At 39.5% G+C, this 16,073-nt stretch overlaps 1 protein-coding gene across 4 annotated transcripts in view; it reads left to right on the top strand.

The window, feature by feature from the left end:
- The first annotated feature begins 1,997 nt into the window (after positions 1 to 1,997).
- Positions 1,998 to 16,073, top strand: part of LOC140269522 (tensin-3-like) — a 31,662-nt gene continuing 17,586 nt past the window's right edge. The window contains exons 1-12 of one of the 4 annotated variants that reach the window (XM_072364659.1): positions 1,998 to 2,364; positions 8,788 to 8,949; positions 9,170 to 9,220; positions 9,441 to 9,563; positions 10,000 to 10,064; positions 11,165 to 11,248; positions 13,074 to 13,186; positions 13,567 to 13,627; positions 13,830 to 13,905; positions 14,004 to 14,133; positions 14,388 to 14,453; positions 15,449 to 15,550. In XM_072364659.1, coding sequence (XP_072220760.1) covers positions 8,800 to 8,949; positions 9,170 to 9,220; positions 9,441 to 9,563; positions 10,000 to 10,064; positions 11,165 to 11,248; positions 13,074 to 13,186; positions 13,567 to 13,627; positions 13,830 to 13,905; positions 14,004 to 14,133; positions 14,388 to 14,453; positions 15,449 to 15,550 — 1,021 coding nt within the window. In that variant the 5' untranslated portion in view covers positions 1,998 to 2,364; positions 8,788 to 8,799. Of the gene's footprint in view, positions 2,418 to 8,787; positions 8,950 to 9,169; positions 9,221 to 9,440; positions 9,564 to 9,999; positions 10,065 to 11,164; positions 11,249 to 13,073; positions 13,187 to 13,566; positions 13,628 to 13,829; positions 13,906 to 14,003; positions 14,134 to 14,387; positions 14,454 to 15,448; positions 15,551 to 16,073 lie in introns of all 4 variants that reach the window. The other 3 variants (XM_072364658.1, XM_072364662.1, XM_072364660.1) reach the window with 3 other exon arrangements.

Here is a 16,073-nt window from a genome sequence, read left to right as displayed (position 1 = left end):
CTTTGACGATGAAGATATTCAGTGTATTAAGATAAGCTAAAGTTTGCTTTCTACTGTTTTCAATAGATTGCATTAATTTTAACACTTGTAAGGCTGTAAAGCTTTTAAATGAGACCTAAAAACTCATATTTTTAAAAAAGCTTACTGCTAAAATATTTTTTATAGGTTCTCTTTTTAAATATATGTTAAAGTTTTCTTGTTTTATATTTTGAGGCTCTCCCTTTAAAAATATATTTAAAATAATCTTCTCTTATTTTTCTGTTCTGTTGCACTTTGAGATTATTAAAATATAAAATGCAATACAAATAAAATTTATTATTATTATTATTATTAATAATCCTAATCATTAGAATAAAAGATAACAGTCGTTGAATATAAATTCTTACACTCTCATTGCAATTTAATATTTGCAGTACTGTTGTATGAAATGTCATATTAAGAACTTGGTAACGGTTAGTTTATGAGAACAAACAAGATCCCTACCAAACAATTGAAATGATAACGCAAGTTTACAGTGTATGCCAATTTCATGTGTTGGACAAGTATAGATGTAGTCATAAAGTTAACAATAATTAACTAAATATGTGTCTTAAGTTATTGAAGTCATCACAATTGAATTGTCCAAACTGGCTGAATCAGTATCTATGATATATTACTGTTGTACCACAATGAACCTTGGATGAGAAGAAATATTTCAAGAGACTTCAACACAAAAGACATAGAACATCTTGGGTTGTAACTTTGGCTGTCATTAATAATTGTTCTCTTCTGTAGAACAATCTCTGTGCAAAGGAACTGAAAAGGCCAGTTGTGGGACCTTTGGCAGAGGGGGGGGGGTTAATTCCTGTCTGATCAAAGATTCTAACTGCAGTCCTGGGTCTTGGACACCACCAGGAGCCTATCCCAGCAGTCATTGGGTGTTTTGGGGTACACCCTGGACAGGTCACCAGTCCATCACAGCCTACGGCGCTAGAACTTAAAGTATCACATACATCCACCACAAATGAGACAAACAACCATGGACAATTTAGAGTCACCAATTAACCTGACATGCATTTTTTTGGATGTGGGAGGATGCATACACAGGGAGAACATGCAAACTCCACACAGAAAGGCCCCAGGCAGGGATTGGACCTGGAACCCTCTTGCTGTGAGGTGACACTGATAACCACCACACCACCTGCAGCCCCTTTCAATTTCAATCAATTGAAATTTAAAATTTCAGTGGTGGTGTTTTTACACATGTGGCATCTTCTTTGCACAATAGAGCTCCAACTTACATATTATTAACCTGCAACTTGTTCCTGCAACTGTTTAGAACTAGTACATTTCAAGCTTTTTGTTGCCTTGCTTCAAAGTTTTCGTTGCTGCCACCAAATTCAAGGTGAAATAGTAAAAAGTCTCACTTTCAACATGTGAGGTGTTTTCCAATGTTCTATTCTGAGTAAAACATTGCTTCATGAGATTTGCAGATCACTGCATTCTGATCTTATTGACATTTTACATAGCACTTCAACTTTTTTTTTTTTTTTTTTAGCTTGGGTTGCACATTTAGTACATGTAAATAAAGAAGAAAGAAAATGTCTGTTTTCCTCAGCTCAAGAAAATATATCTTAAAATATTTAGTAATAGTACTATCAAGTGTTTTTATGCTGTAGATTTTGATGACAATTTTACAGTACTTTTACTTGTAGCAGCCTACGGCGCTAGAAGTTAAAGTATCACATACATCATTGTTTTGGGTGATGTAATATCGTGGTCAGTTTGGGATACTGTTGTTTATTTTAGACCATATGACACTGAAATGTTTCAGTGGGTTTATTAGGCTGCATATTTAATGGGGGGGGGGGGGGGGGGGGGGGGTCTGTGGGGGGATGGCAGGAAGTCTCCAAGTGCGTGTGGGGAGTGAGGGTGAGAACAAATGGAGGGAGGCACAGGGCGAGAGAGGAGGCCACAAAGAGGGGAGGTTGCGCGGAATGGGAGGGAACATGGGAAGCAGCCACAGCGATGCAGTGGGAGGACTATCCCATGCCAGAACTTGTGGTGGCTGCAGCGGTAGTCTGGACGATAGGAAGTGAACCGGAGGCTGAGCAGAAACAGCAGGAGCAGCAGTTCAGGAATTAAGCAAGGACTTCCATTTTTATCACCACAAAAAAAGGACGAAGATAGAACACAGTACAGCTTGGACAAAGTAAGCGTCTCTGATCAGCCGGCGCGCACATTCCAGCAAAGGGAAATGAGCCTCTCAGTCCGCACTAAGCCCGTATGACTGGCTGAGGACTCTTTGGACTTTTGGTATTCGTTCTCTTTCTGTAGCATTGGCTGACAAAGTGAGTCAAACGATTGGAAAAGAAGAAAAGTAAGGTACGGCTTGTGGACTTCTTGATCAGGGCATTGGGAGTTGCCTCATTGGGCTGGTCAGTACTACTTAGAAGCAAGATTATACCTCTACTCTCACAGTACATTTTAACATTTTCCTCTTGTTTTCAGCCCTTTGCTTAGTCACATTCAATTGAATTTGCTCATTTATTCAAAGAATACCGGGCATTGCTCTCTATATTTACTTTAGAGCAAACCAAAGATGTATGTGTTGCTTGTGTGTGTGTGTGTGTGTGTGTGTGTGTGTGTGTGCTTGGCTCTCTTCAGTAAGGAGAAGGGAGTCATTCAAACTGAAAAAATTCATCTTGTGATGTTTTGTTCTTTCTTTCTCAAACTGTGAAACAGTATTAATGAAAGCATTTAAGCTTAACTCCCTACAGCTTAGTTTGACCTTATTGAATCTTTTTGGCTTTTTAAATGTCTTCCTTAGTGAATTGTACTTTGCACTGGCTATAATTTCGGGTTCCTTGCTGTTGTGGGTTATGGTGCACCGAAGACCTTTATAATGTGAAACATATGGTAACGTGCTTGTGGGAAGACTTGTACCCAATAGTCTGGAGAGCTCAAACAGAAACAGGCCATACTTTGTCCCATGTTGTTGGAGTTTTCAGCCAGCGGTTAAATGATGGAGACAAACAGATTGAGAATCTCTTTTGCTTGAGCTACAGCTGCTTTGCAGTATTTGTAGCCTCAAGGCTTTGCTTCTCAGGCAGCCATTGTTGATGACATGTACAAGAGTTCTTACATCACAGCCGCCACAGTCCTCCTCACTTCGATATCAGTTCCCTTGAAAATCAGATGTGCACCTGCATCCATACCATCTTGCACATGTTTCTTTCAACCAACAGAGCTGTTTCTCTGAACACTTTGGAAGCCATATTCAAGATTAGCTGTAAATTCACACCAAGAGACTTGGGAGAAATATTTTTCAAACTGATTATTACAGTTTTTGTTTCTTTTTTGAGTAATGTGAAACATATCTAACCGTAAACTAAATGAAAATTGCACCACTAACACAAAGTGTTCTTTTTTCTATTTGCTGATACCAGGTGGCACTTACAAATGGCTTTCAGAGCAACAGTTAAATGGGTTGTCCTGACAGTGTGGGTTGGCAGAGGGTTTGGATTGTGTACTGTAAGTAGAACACTGTGATTTCAGCACAGGATGGAGCACTGGGGCATATCATTTTGTCACAGCACCACTCCCACGGGCACTTGGTTGACATGTGCAAGTCATTAAACAGAGCTGAGATCTAGTGAAGGAAGAAGAATGAAAGCAATAAAGGGGCAAAAATGGCAAGAAATAGGGAAAAGAGAGTGGGAGAGCGAGAGTGGGAACATAATCCCTTTTGGAACGCATTCCACTATGACCTTGGGTTAGAAAATGGTAATTAGGGAGCACTTTGGAAGCTTTAACGGTGCACACATTTGCTCAGTGCAAGGACGGTAATTTTTATATCCTTCAAAATATTTCTTGCAAATGGGAGACAAATACATGCTAGAGTTCCAGGACTGCAAAATAAACTTGCTAAAAATACCCTTCACCCACTTTAGTGGGTTTTTTCAATAGTTCTCATGGTTTGTTTATTTCAGTTCTTCAGCCATGAATGGGTGTCAAAGCCACAGCACAAACATCCAGAGCCCCTGGCAGGAAAAGGCCAGAACAAACTGTGGCCTTGTCCTTCTCTGGGCTTTTACACCAGTCATGTCACTGTGGACATGCCACCCCACAGTATGAAAGCACACTGTTGCCAAGTATGAACAGAAAGCAGTTTGGAACAATAAAAGCTGGTGCTATCCAATCTATTAGATGGCTGATAGATGTGGGTACTAAATTACAACAATGAGAAGTACAACCAGACAAGATAGGCACTTTTGCAGACAAACAGCCCAGGAGATCATTGCTCTGTCCAGAGTCCTTCAGAAAGACAGTAGTGTACTGCATGCCAGGTAGACCTACTTTTCCAAAAGTGCAAAACATGCTTACATGCTACGCTTGGCTGAGATGTAACACTTCAATACTGCTGCACATTATTGTGCACTAAATAAGGGTGGTAGACCAGTCCACCATTTTTTTTCTCCTAAATTTCAGATATTTGACTTAAGTTATGGTTATTATATATAAATAGCATATATTATATAGTATATGAATATTGTTCATGTTTTCTAGAAATATAGGTTGTTGTCATAACCAGACATTTGAGCCAATAGCAGCAATTTAGTTTGATTTTGGTGTGTGAATGGGGGAGGGGACCCCACGATTGCTTTCATATGTGTGCAGGCGTAATGTTTATGCATGTGGTTATTTACTTCTCCGTCCTACTGATTTGAATCCTAACCAGTTAAATATGGTAAATATGTTTGTTATTTTCTAAAAACATCCTGTAAGACTTAACATTCATTACCACAATGTACTTATGGACTTGCACTTCTCATCATGTACTAAATCTATATAGGTGGTGAGACATTCAATTGGTTTCAGTTTTAATTTTTCGGCCTCTATAAGAGTTTGTCATCATAAAAGTCTAATTCTAAACAGCATGAATACATTGATTTGACTCTTTTCTTTACTGCTTTGTCCAAACATTGCATGACGATGACCACAGTGACATCACTAATGGAAAATGTAGTCAGGAATGGTGAAGACATGTAGAAACCAGCCTAATCACACACAGGCTGTCTCAAATGGTTTTTGTTGCTGTGGCTTTGGTTAGTTTAGTTATTTGTGACAGATAAGTATGCAAAGTTTTCACCAGCTGTTGTCACCACAGTAATATGATGTATCACAAGGAGCCTATGATTTAACCATTATCGCCCCATTAACTGATGTGTGGATTATCAGATGCTTCTATATGCAGTTTTTGATTATATAACACATCTTCCTTTATCACATGGTTCACCTGCTTGTACAAAATGGAAGATTCTGTACAGGGTCGGTGCCAGGGGAAAGGTGTGGCTCTCTTGAAATGGGCTTCATCCCAGTTTTTAACACACAACATCCTACTCCTTCCAGCATGTATTATGCTTGTAAATGGAATGTTTGATTAATTTATTTTCAGCACAGTTCAGGGTAAGTGAAAGAATGCCATTCGTAATGGGTTCCAAGTAATGGTCATGCATGTGTAAACGTGGCTGACAGCACCAACACAGCTTAGTCAAGCACTTACTTGCAGGGGTTGAAACCAGGGGAGCCAGACACACCCTAATCCCCCAACATCCTGACCTTCGTAGACCTGTTGCAGCTTGTTCACCATAGAACTGGCAAACTATCGTCTTAAATCTACTTGCTTACCCCGCTTCTCTGCCAGCCTAGCTATCAGTGCCATGGGTGGGCTCTGGAGTACTTTGCCACTGCTTATGCTGCCTTTGTAAGCTAATGTTGTGCTTCAAACCAGGAACAAAAGCAGTGAGTGCAAATTAAAGACCAATTATCTTTAGTGCGTGCTGGGGCAAGTTGGTCTTGTTGACTTGAATGTTGAGTAGAAGAGGTGGGAGGTTCTTGCAGAAACAAAAAAAAAAAGATTAATTAACTACAGCGTTGCACATAGATAACTCAAGCGCAATTTCGTTCAGTGATGTATTTCATAACTTGAAAGTCTGTTGCTTTTGTTAATCCTCATGGGATTAATTGGAACCATTGGCGTGACTGTTTTTGGGAATGGGTGGCTGGCCCTACCTTTGGGACAATTCACTACAGGCCTACTACAGTAGACTGTAAACTATTTCATTTTAGATATTCTAATGATGTGCACTGAAATTAGTTGTGCTGCTTACAGATGCAAAACAAAACCCCTATACGCTCCGTGGTATCCTGTTAAATTCTTTACCACACCTGAACCACCATACACATTAACCCTTGGTACAAGTGTCTGTGTTGACATACAGTCAGTATTTCTTTGGTCAAAAGCCATAGATCCATGCAATTAATTTACCTAAACTGCTAATTTGTAATCTGAAATTTCTTAAAACAGATTTTCAACTATTGCATAAATACCTACCATTCCTGTCTCTAGTTTGTGTAGTACTTTGGCATTTCAAATATATTTTGCTGCCTTCTTCTTTTGGCCCAGCCCTGGACATTCACATAGTCCTAAGTACTAGTCGATCTGTTAATTACTATCCCATTAATGACAGTTTGCCCTTGTAGTCACAGGGAGAAGAGACTAAACCAGCCCTTAGTTCCAACAATCCCTGAGGACCTCACCCAGCTTACAGCACCAACACACACTCAAAAAAAACACAGCCCAGTTTCCCTGAGTGATGACCTCTTCACATGGCCCCTTTCATTCCGCTCTGAGGGTTGGTTTAAGCCATGACTGCACTGTTCCTGGTTTATGGCTCTTCCACTGTCCGGCTTCATAGTGGTGGACTCTAGCCTGCAGTCATCTCAGACTCAAGTGATGGACACACTGTGGTCTTGTGGATCATTTAATCACAATAAACAATCGGGGTCATTCATAAGGCACGATGGTATCTCCAGCAGCCTTAGGAATTTGTTTGTCTTTGAGAATGTGTGTTTGTGTAAAAAGTAAAGTCCAAAGCAAAAACACGATGCTAATGATTTATTACCTCTTACAAATTCTAAACAGATGTGTAGACCAGTTACTTTTGTAATTTAGAATTTGGTTTGGTTTATTGACATTATTGAAAAATATTTCTAAAATCAAACATATCACAGTTTGTCCTCACGCTTTTAATGATTCTAAAAAAAACAAATGCTGCAAGTGCAACGTCTCATGTCACACTCCTGATCTCCCAGTACACACGGGTCCTTAAGTTGTTATTATGCTCCACGCATTAATTATTAGAAACTGATATGTGAAGATGCTGTTGTAACTGCTTACACTCACTGTTGATTTGCCTTTGACTTACAACAGCCTTCTCTTGAACAATAAAGTTAATCACTTTAATCAAGGAAAAAATATCAATCCATCACTTTTATTCTTATCGGACCGTTGCAGCAACGCCCCCACCCCCCCATAAGCTCTGTGACATTCAAGGACTCCCTGTGCTCCTGAGTAGTGGGTTTGTGGAGATGCCTGTAAAGACAGATTTGCTCACATGCTTGTCCACATTGCAAATATTCAAACTTGGCTTTGTACGTCAGGTTACAGAAATTCAGAGGAGCATGAGCAGCTGAAACTAAATGGCAAGTTGCACCAGCCATAAACTAAAGTCTAACCCCCTTGGTTTTAATGCTACACTTGCTACACTTGTGAATATGAACTTCCCCCATTTCCTTGAAATGATTTTAATAATCATAATTAGATAAACTCAGTCAGCAGACTATCTGCTATGGCTGCAGCTCATGCTTTTTTAAAGCTCCTCAAATTACAAATTATTTGGTATTCAGAATATATTTGTTATAATGTTCCAGATCGTGATACTACCTCTTTACCTTTTTTTTTTTGTTACAACATCTTTATGCAGGTGACCATTTAAACCACAACCCCAGTATTGTGTAGGTAACCTTCGTAACCCCAGACCTCTTAAGGTGCCTTTCTGTGTGTGGCAAATCCTCTGGGTCCTTTGGTTGTGGAATAAGGTATTTGTAGATTGGGAGTTTGGAGGCTGAGTCAACACTTTGGGTTTGTTGTTGAGTTTTTCAATCCGTTCCTTGAATAGTTTCTGTGGCCATATAACTGCCATCTGGGCATTCCATTTCTAGGAAGAGGTGTGGTTGATCTTTATGATTCACAACAATTTCTAAGTTGGTTGCGTGTATAAAAGTAAGATGGACATGAACGCCAGAACCCAAAGTGTTTACTCTTCTGCAGTGATGTCTGCTGTTCGGTTTTCTGTGAGTTCTGCTCATTGTTTCAATCCTTCTGTTGGGATTCGACAATAACTTTGGGTGCACAGAAATGACTAGATAAGAGAGTAAGGGATGTGTCTGTAGAACTACTGGGGTGGCAGGGGAGATGGGCTCTCTTTAGACCACTACAGCAGAAAGTTCATGGTCACAGGAACAAGACACCAGTCAGGGATCTACAACAACTGGTTTCAACTACAGATCCTTGAATGTTTTCTTTTTCTTTTCTTTGTTACTGTTGCTCCAACTGATTATCTGTTTGAGCTAGATTGTAGTTGTCCTCTGTTATTCTCTTCAAAGTACAAACAAGTAGAAATGATCTGTCATGTGTTAAGAAGTCCTTGTTTCAATTCAACCAGCTTGATATCTGTGACACATAATGTCAGCCGTTGCTGTGTAAACACAACATCCTCTGTTTTACAATCTGGAACTGAAGTCATTCTCTAAAGATATCTGTGGACAACCTGGACATGGTGACTGAAGCTGAGGACTTTGACCATTAAATATTGACTTAAGTCGTGTGACCTGTTTTAAAACTAGAACGGTGTGAGAGAACTGAAAGGCCTTATCATCCTTTATGTTGATATTTTTTAACAGGAAAGATTCACAATGGAGGAGGGATACGAGCTCGACCTCACTTATATCACAGAACGTATCATAGCTGTGTCCTTCCCCCGTGGCTGCTCTGAGGAGATCTACTTGCACAACCTGAAGGATGTCACTCGAATGCTCAAGTCTAAGCATGCGGATAATTACCTGGTCAGTGCTGCTTGTCCATGTGCTTCACTTAAACGTGCTATAGCCAGGTGTCAAAGTTCTAATAGCATTGTTGTTAATGCTGAAGGGCTTTTATGGGACATTGACATGAAAGTATTGATGTCAGACTGTATCTTTCACTCACTCTAACAGTCAGTGTTAAAGCAGTATACAGTAGTCCTAGAGACAACATTTGAAGTCATGTGCGTTGTGCTTTCTTTAGATTATTAACCTGTCAGAGAGAAGACATGATCTCTCTAAAATGAACCCCAAGGTAAGTTTTATTGAGGTATCTATCTCAAGTAGCAGTATATATGACTTTGGAAAAGAGCACAAAAAATAGTGCATAGTAATGGTACTCCATATCTCTAGCAGTCCTCTTTAATCAACTTTCTCTTGCCAGCCAGCTATTGTAGACTCTATATTATTGATTTGAAAATGCTATGATTTGTAAGAGAGTGCGTGTGTTCACACTGAACAATGATGTTTTTCAGACACTGGATACAGGTTGGCCAGACCTGCATGCCCCACCTCTGGATAAGATCTGCACCATCTGTAAGGCCATGGAGAGCTGGCTCAATGCTGACCCTCTACATGTGGTCGTTATACACTGCAGGGTGAGCATCTGGAGGCTGTGTAGTATCGGCTCAACTGCAGTTTTCACTCACTGATTTATTCAGTAGCTTCAGATAAAACCGCATCACTCATTTCAAGTGTTGTTGGGTTTTTTTTTAAATAAGAAAGCATAATACATTTAATTGTAACAGTAACTGTTCTTGACTAAATAAGCAACAGCCAAAGTAAGGTTTATATTCCTAATTTAGAAGGTACCATTTATGGACTGGTGTTTGTAATCTGATTAAAATCAGTGCAAAGTAATGATAGGATTTTTTTTTTATCCAGCTTTGGCTGACAATAGTGTGTTTATGACAAAGCACAAGCACTAAGCTACATTTGGAGCCCTTTTGGGGTCCTTAAAATAGAGTAAAACCACAAGTGCTGCATGGTTGTTGAATCATCCTCTGTCATGTTTTTTTTTTTGTTGTTGTTTAGGGCGGCAAGGGTCGAATTGGTGTTGTCATTTCATCCTTTGTGCATTTCACTGATGTATCAGCCAGGTAACCACAACCATATGTCGCAATTCTCATGTCATGTTACTATAAATGTTTTCTCTTTCTGTTCCTCTGAAGTCAGGATTTATCATAATACGGGTACACCCACTCACCGTTGGCAGCAAACAATATCAACAGCAAGCCGCAACAATAAGGATTCATTTTGTCAACCATAACCTTTGTCATTGCCCAACCACATTTGATTAATTTACCTCCTGTAACATAAGGTTAAGGTGATTCAGAAAGTGAGTCAAAGAAAAGTTGAATCTTTCAGATTCAAAGGAAAGCCACATGATTTAAGCCATGAATCACCCTGTTTTGAATTGCATGAATCAACTTAGAAGCATGTTAGTCGCTGTGATGCCCTCTGGCTGCAGTGTCAGTTTCAAGAAATGTATTCATCATCGAGAATACCCATCCAATGTTTTCAACCACTGTAAGTCAGACAAATCGGAAGTGCCGATGCTTTAGGGAGCCGTAAAGTCAAGAGATGTAGCAAACACTGAGGTTTACACGGCTCAGTGTCATGCCGTTATGTAGATCCTTTCTGCACACAGCATAGGCAGATCATTGTATGAGCCCACCTCGACCTTTGATTTTGCCAATCCCTGGCTACCTTAGTGTTTGTGTCCCACTGAGAAATACCAGCTCAGTGGGGTGAATGTGAGAGACTGGGCAAAAAAAAAAAAGGAGTAGAGGAAGAGATAGTAAAACAATAAGGCAGATATACAATGGAAGAGACTGAGGGGGGAGCAGAGAGAGAGGTGGCCGATGAGAGGAAAAAACAGAGTTGTGGTGAAAGGCTGCAGCGCCTGTTGGTTTTAGGTCTGTCTGAATTGCCAAGCTGTGCATACACTCTGGCCTCTCTCTGTCCCCTTCTCCCCCTCTGTGTTTACTTAAGGCTGGCATTCTCTTCCTCTCTGTTGGAAGCCTCTGTCTTTCCAGTTACTTTCCCTCTTGTCAATTATGTGTGTGCATGCATGTGTGTGTGTGTTTGGGTTGCCCTAAATGAAGTAAGGGTTAAAACTATTCAATTATGGTTCAGAGTGTAGTCTTGAGTCATAATTACCTAAAGTGTTTAGTGCGTCTTTCTGTCTCCCACAAAGTGCTGATCAGGCATTGGACCGTTTCGCCATGAGGAAGTACTACGACGATAAAGTCTCAGCTCTGATGACACCTTCGCAGAAGCGGTAAGACCCATAATATGCACAAGCCCTTCGGCTCAGAAACATATCATATCGCTCTGTGTGTTGTACTGTATGTCTCAACACATGTTTCCTTCCAAACGCTCAGATCTCCCACCCACCTGTTTCAGTAGAAAACACTGGGTGTCCCGGTGCTGTTTATCTATTATTTTTTTTTCAGCTAAAAAACAGTCATTGTTTTTGTAGTTTCAATAAGAATAGGATCCCACGATGACCTGGTGTAATCCTAACCTGGTGTGAATCATCACTGCTCACACTGATGAACAAAAGTGTTTTCTCCTAGCAGTCTAGAAGCAGTTTTCTGTGATAAACCTTCAACAATGACAGCGCTTACAAATCTATGGAAGTGCTGGAAAAAAAAGATTCAGTTTCCTTTTGGCAAAATAATGATAGCTGCTTATACTTTTTTGGTCTTTATTCAAAAGTTGTTGGTCAAATTTAAAAACACAAGGATAGTTCAGCTCTCTTCTCACTCGCATTATGTAATCTTCTTTAAATCTTGGAGGGGTTTTTTTCTAATGCAGATATCTACTTTAATAGAGATTAAGAGAAAGAAATGTTTCTGTCTAATTTCATTTAAGGTCATACATGGATTTAAGTAGGTTGTGTAGTGGTTATCGCATTTATCTAACAATGTCCCCTGCTTATAACCATCCAGAAAGAGATTTAATCTGTTGGAACATGGAAGGGATGCACAAGGATAAAACTGGAGATACAGCTGTTTATGGGCTACGGTGGGAGGGTTATTTAACTATCTAGCTCTATTGTCACGGAGGTGTGAATGAGAGAATTAATAGAAACTAGCTAAGGTTAATAGGTGCTGTATAAAGGCAGTCCCTTTCCTATTGATTTTCACACATATAATGCTGTTGCCTTAATTTTAACAGGCTCTTAAGAGATATAAACATAATCCAGTATATGTCAACTTTCACTGGCTGATTGTTACATCCTGTATTAATTTTGAAATATCTGCTTCACATTTTCTATGCATAAAATGGCTTTTCACCAATTTACAGCTGTTTGCAAAATAATTCTACCCCAATTCATTGGAAATACAGTGCGATACATAAAGACTGTACAATGGGAACTTGATAGTAATATGCCTGGCCATTAACTTAACATACGGGGCGTTTTCTGGTTGTTATTCCTCAGTTTTTTCTTCTAAACAATTGTGACCAGGCCTTTGTTGCCTGTGCTTTTATACCGTGGAGCATTCCTGTCTGTGAAGGAAAGACTCGCAACACCCCTGGTGTCCTTTACATCCCTCATGAAAACATTCTCTTTTCATGTTTTTTTTTCTAAATAAGAATTTGTTGATGAGTTTTAAAAACCTGCATCATTTTATAATTTACCTTGTATTCACAAATGTTTGACTACCTATTTATAAGTCATTTGATTCAATAGATGTCTTCTATTTTGGTACGTTCTGTTATGAGCTCTGTAACTTTATGAAAGAAACGGTCTGAAAGCTGTTGAAAAGACACTGGAGCACTGGAGTAAAATAAAAAGTCTGTTTCCACTGACTTCGAGACAGAACATCTTGGCCTCTGACACATTCTAATAATTACTATTATTTTTTTATTTTATTTGTCTCTTATTAGTCCAACTTCCTTAAGAAAGCAGAAATACTGGATGACATTTGTGCAGTATTAGGTACTTGGTACGATAATTGTGCCTTATACACTGGCGTGGATGTAGTAGCACATTTTCTATTGTGGGAATGCATATAGTAGCCATGTTATTATAATAGTATATATAATATATAATAGCCCAATATAATTGCTCATCCACCCCTTTTCTTTCCTGTCAGGTATGTTTGGATCCTCAACAGTTTACTAAGTGGATCCATGAAGATTAATGCCTCTCCCTTGTTCCTGCACTGCGTCATCCTGCATGGGATACCAAACTTTGACGCCACCAGAGGTTAAACTCAGATTGTTTACCACTATACACAGCTGCATGTCCCAATGGAATAACTTTTTCCAAAACACACTTGCATGTTTAGGCACATGAAGTTTGTGTACAAAAGCAGAACTGAGGGGAAGAACTTCCCAGTTCCCAGTAAAACTATGGGAATTCGCACATTCGAGTGTTTGTTTGGAAATTGCTGTTTTCACTAATTTCATTGAGAAAACAAAGGTTGTCATCACACCATGGAGCCAAAATCCCTTCTTCACAACAACAGCTTATCACTCTTAGACAGTGAACAAAGCAAACTGAGAAGCTGCATAGCAAGCTTTTCAAGGTCATGCTATCAAATCTCCTATAAAAAACGTTCATTTTAGGCTTTTTCTTTTTTTTAGCGTGTCGCCCATACATCAAAGTTTACCAAGGAATGCAGGCAGTGTATTCATCTGGAGTCTAGTAAGTACCCTGTACATGTGGTCACGGATTCATTTGAACATTGTTGTTTGCTTTTATAGAATGTTGCAATAGTTTAAAGCAGATTTCTGTTTAAATTAGCTTAATGTTAATTTTAATTCTGACTTACTGGTTTGTGTAAATTTCTGTAATTGCTTCCACACTCTGGCTCACTTTACAGCCTTCTCTCTTGTTTTCGTTTAAGTCTCATTGGTCCAGGCCACAGAGACCGTGTATGCATCACCCTGGAGCCTGCCCAGCTCCTGAAAGGAGACATCATGGTAAAGAAAAAACAAAATAAATTACGCTGCATTTACAGAGATTGCAACATCAACGCTGATAGCTGGAATCATAATGTTTTTTTGCTTTGCTTTTTTAGATCAAATGCTATCATAAAAGTGACATAACGTCCGAGCGGGAGGTTATTTTTCGGTTTCAGTTCCACACGGGAGCAGTGCAAGGTTACAACCTGATGTTTGAGAAAGAGGACATGGAGAATGCCAACAAAGGTACACCTGAAAAACATTGAGAGCGGGTCTCAACTTGCAGCTGCTAGTCCACAGCAGCTCTTCCGCTCCACATAGCGTCTGCAAGACTCAGTCTGGAGTCAATTTAGACTTGGCACTTTAAGCCTAGTAATCTTGTTTTCCTAAACATGTTACGTGTACTGAGAGAATCCAAGTTGCAGAACAACAACATTGTTCATCTTTCTAGTTTTGGATGGCTGGCATTTATAGCTTTCTCGCGTGTGGTGTCATTTCAGATCCCAGATTTCCAGACTATGGTAAAGTTGAGCTGGTGTTCTCCGAGGGACCAGAGAAGATCCCAGGTAGATTCCTAACTCTTCATCTTTTTAAAGCAGTTGTCCAGAAAGAGATAGTCGGAAAAGCAGACATGGTGCTCTCGTCATTCTTTTTTTCGGGCTTCCCCCTCTGCCCCCTGGTGAGAGGGGATGTGGAATGCATCAGAGGGGAAATGTAGTGTGAAGTGTGTGCTGACAGAGGGGTAAAGAAACACAACATGTCCTGCCCCAGAACCGCACGGGACTGAAACTATGTGGGTCTGTATGATTTACTATGTGCTATTTGTGTATGAGCCCTTTTTTAAAAAAAAACAAAAAAAAAAAAAACATTGTCTTTTTTTTTTTTTTTTACTTTGACTTGGTTGATCCTTCACCTAGGAACGCAATACCTGGGTTTCCATTGGCATTTATGACAATTAGAGCGTTTTTGCCTGTTTTGAAGAAGACGATATCCGTTGGAGAGCATGGAGAGACTTGTAAATCATGTCTGATCTGGCCAAGACTTGAATTATGTTACTCACCAGCTATTTCTGTGAAACTAATTGGACTGACCGGGTGTCTTCAGTGATATCCCACATCCCCAGAAAATGAAAGGAATTCCTGATGAAGAGTTCTCTCCATTTTCTCATGTAGATGTCCACCATAAGTTTTGTTTCTGGTTAGGAGTGGAGGTTAAAAAATGGCCTCTGTTCGGGCAAAGTGTCTGTTTCATTTTTGAGTTTCGGCAACTTTTCAAAAGACCATCTCAGACTTGCTTTGCTCCTGAAAGGAAGCCCGGCTAATAGACACTTTTTTTTTTTTTTTACTTGTGTTCGTCTCGTGAAAAAAAGCTAGTGCTATTTTAGATGAATACTTTGATAAAGTGAAACTTTGAAGCTTTTACACCTAAAGATTCAACTAAAAATATCAGATAAATGCTGAAACTTTCTAGATTTCCCTTTTTTTTTTTTTTTTGTAAATAAGATTTGTCAAAAAAGATACAGCTGTACGGTATCTACAGTAATGTTATTTTTTTGTTCCAGGTGCTGACAGGTGGCAAAATGGACCAGATGTTAGTGTTGACTACAACACCGCAGATTCTCTAACCCGCTGGGACTCGTACCAGAACATCTGTGATGGTGAAGGTACAGTTGCTACGCTGCATTAGTCGCAACATAACTCTCAAGACTTTGTTATAACAATGCCAAGGTTACATGATGAATCAGACACTAACTGAGCAAAAATATTGCTGGATGTTTCATAAATGAGAACAGTTAATAAAGTTTTTTTTTTCTTCTCTTTTAACTTTTCTAGCTTTTAGTTTGTTCTCTGTGTTTCACAGTTACACAAACACACACAAACTCTTTCTCTCACAGAGAATTAACAGAGTGTGACAGGTCCTGTGGCCCATATCACTGAGGAACTGCAGTGTGTGCATTAACATCCACACTCATTTATCACTAACTTGGTTATGGTCACAGTTGATGTACAGGAATCTTACTTATGAGTGGCACTTAAAACCCTGGCAGGCAGACCTTTGGAAACAAGACTTGCATTATGCTGAGGAAAGAAACCAGAGACTAAGTTACCTTAGCGTGCAGTGTAATGAGAATGGCAAGGAGTGTTATTTCTATGTAAAGTACAGAGGAGTGTTGTTGTATGCAGGGA

Source organism: Leuresthes tenuis, unplaced genomic scaffold (genome assembly GCF_036924035.1).
Source record: "Leuresthes tenuis unplaced genomic scaffold, fLeuTen1.0.hap1 SCAF_14, whole genome shotgun sequence".
NCBI classification, from domain to species: Eukaryota; Metazoa; Chordata; class Actinopteri; order Atheriniformes; family Atherinopsidae; genus Leuresthes; species Leuresthes tenuis.
Note: the sequence above shows the minus strand (reverse complement) of the source record. Positions and strands in the feature narration are given on the sequence as shown.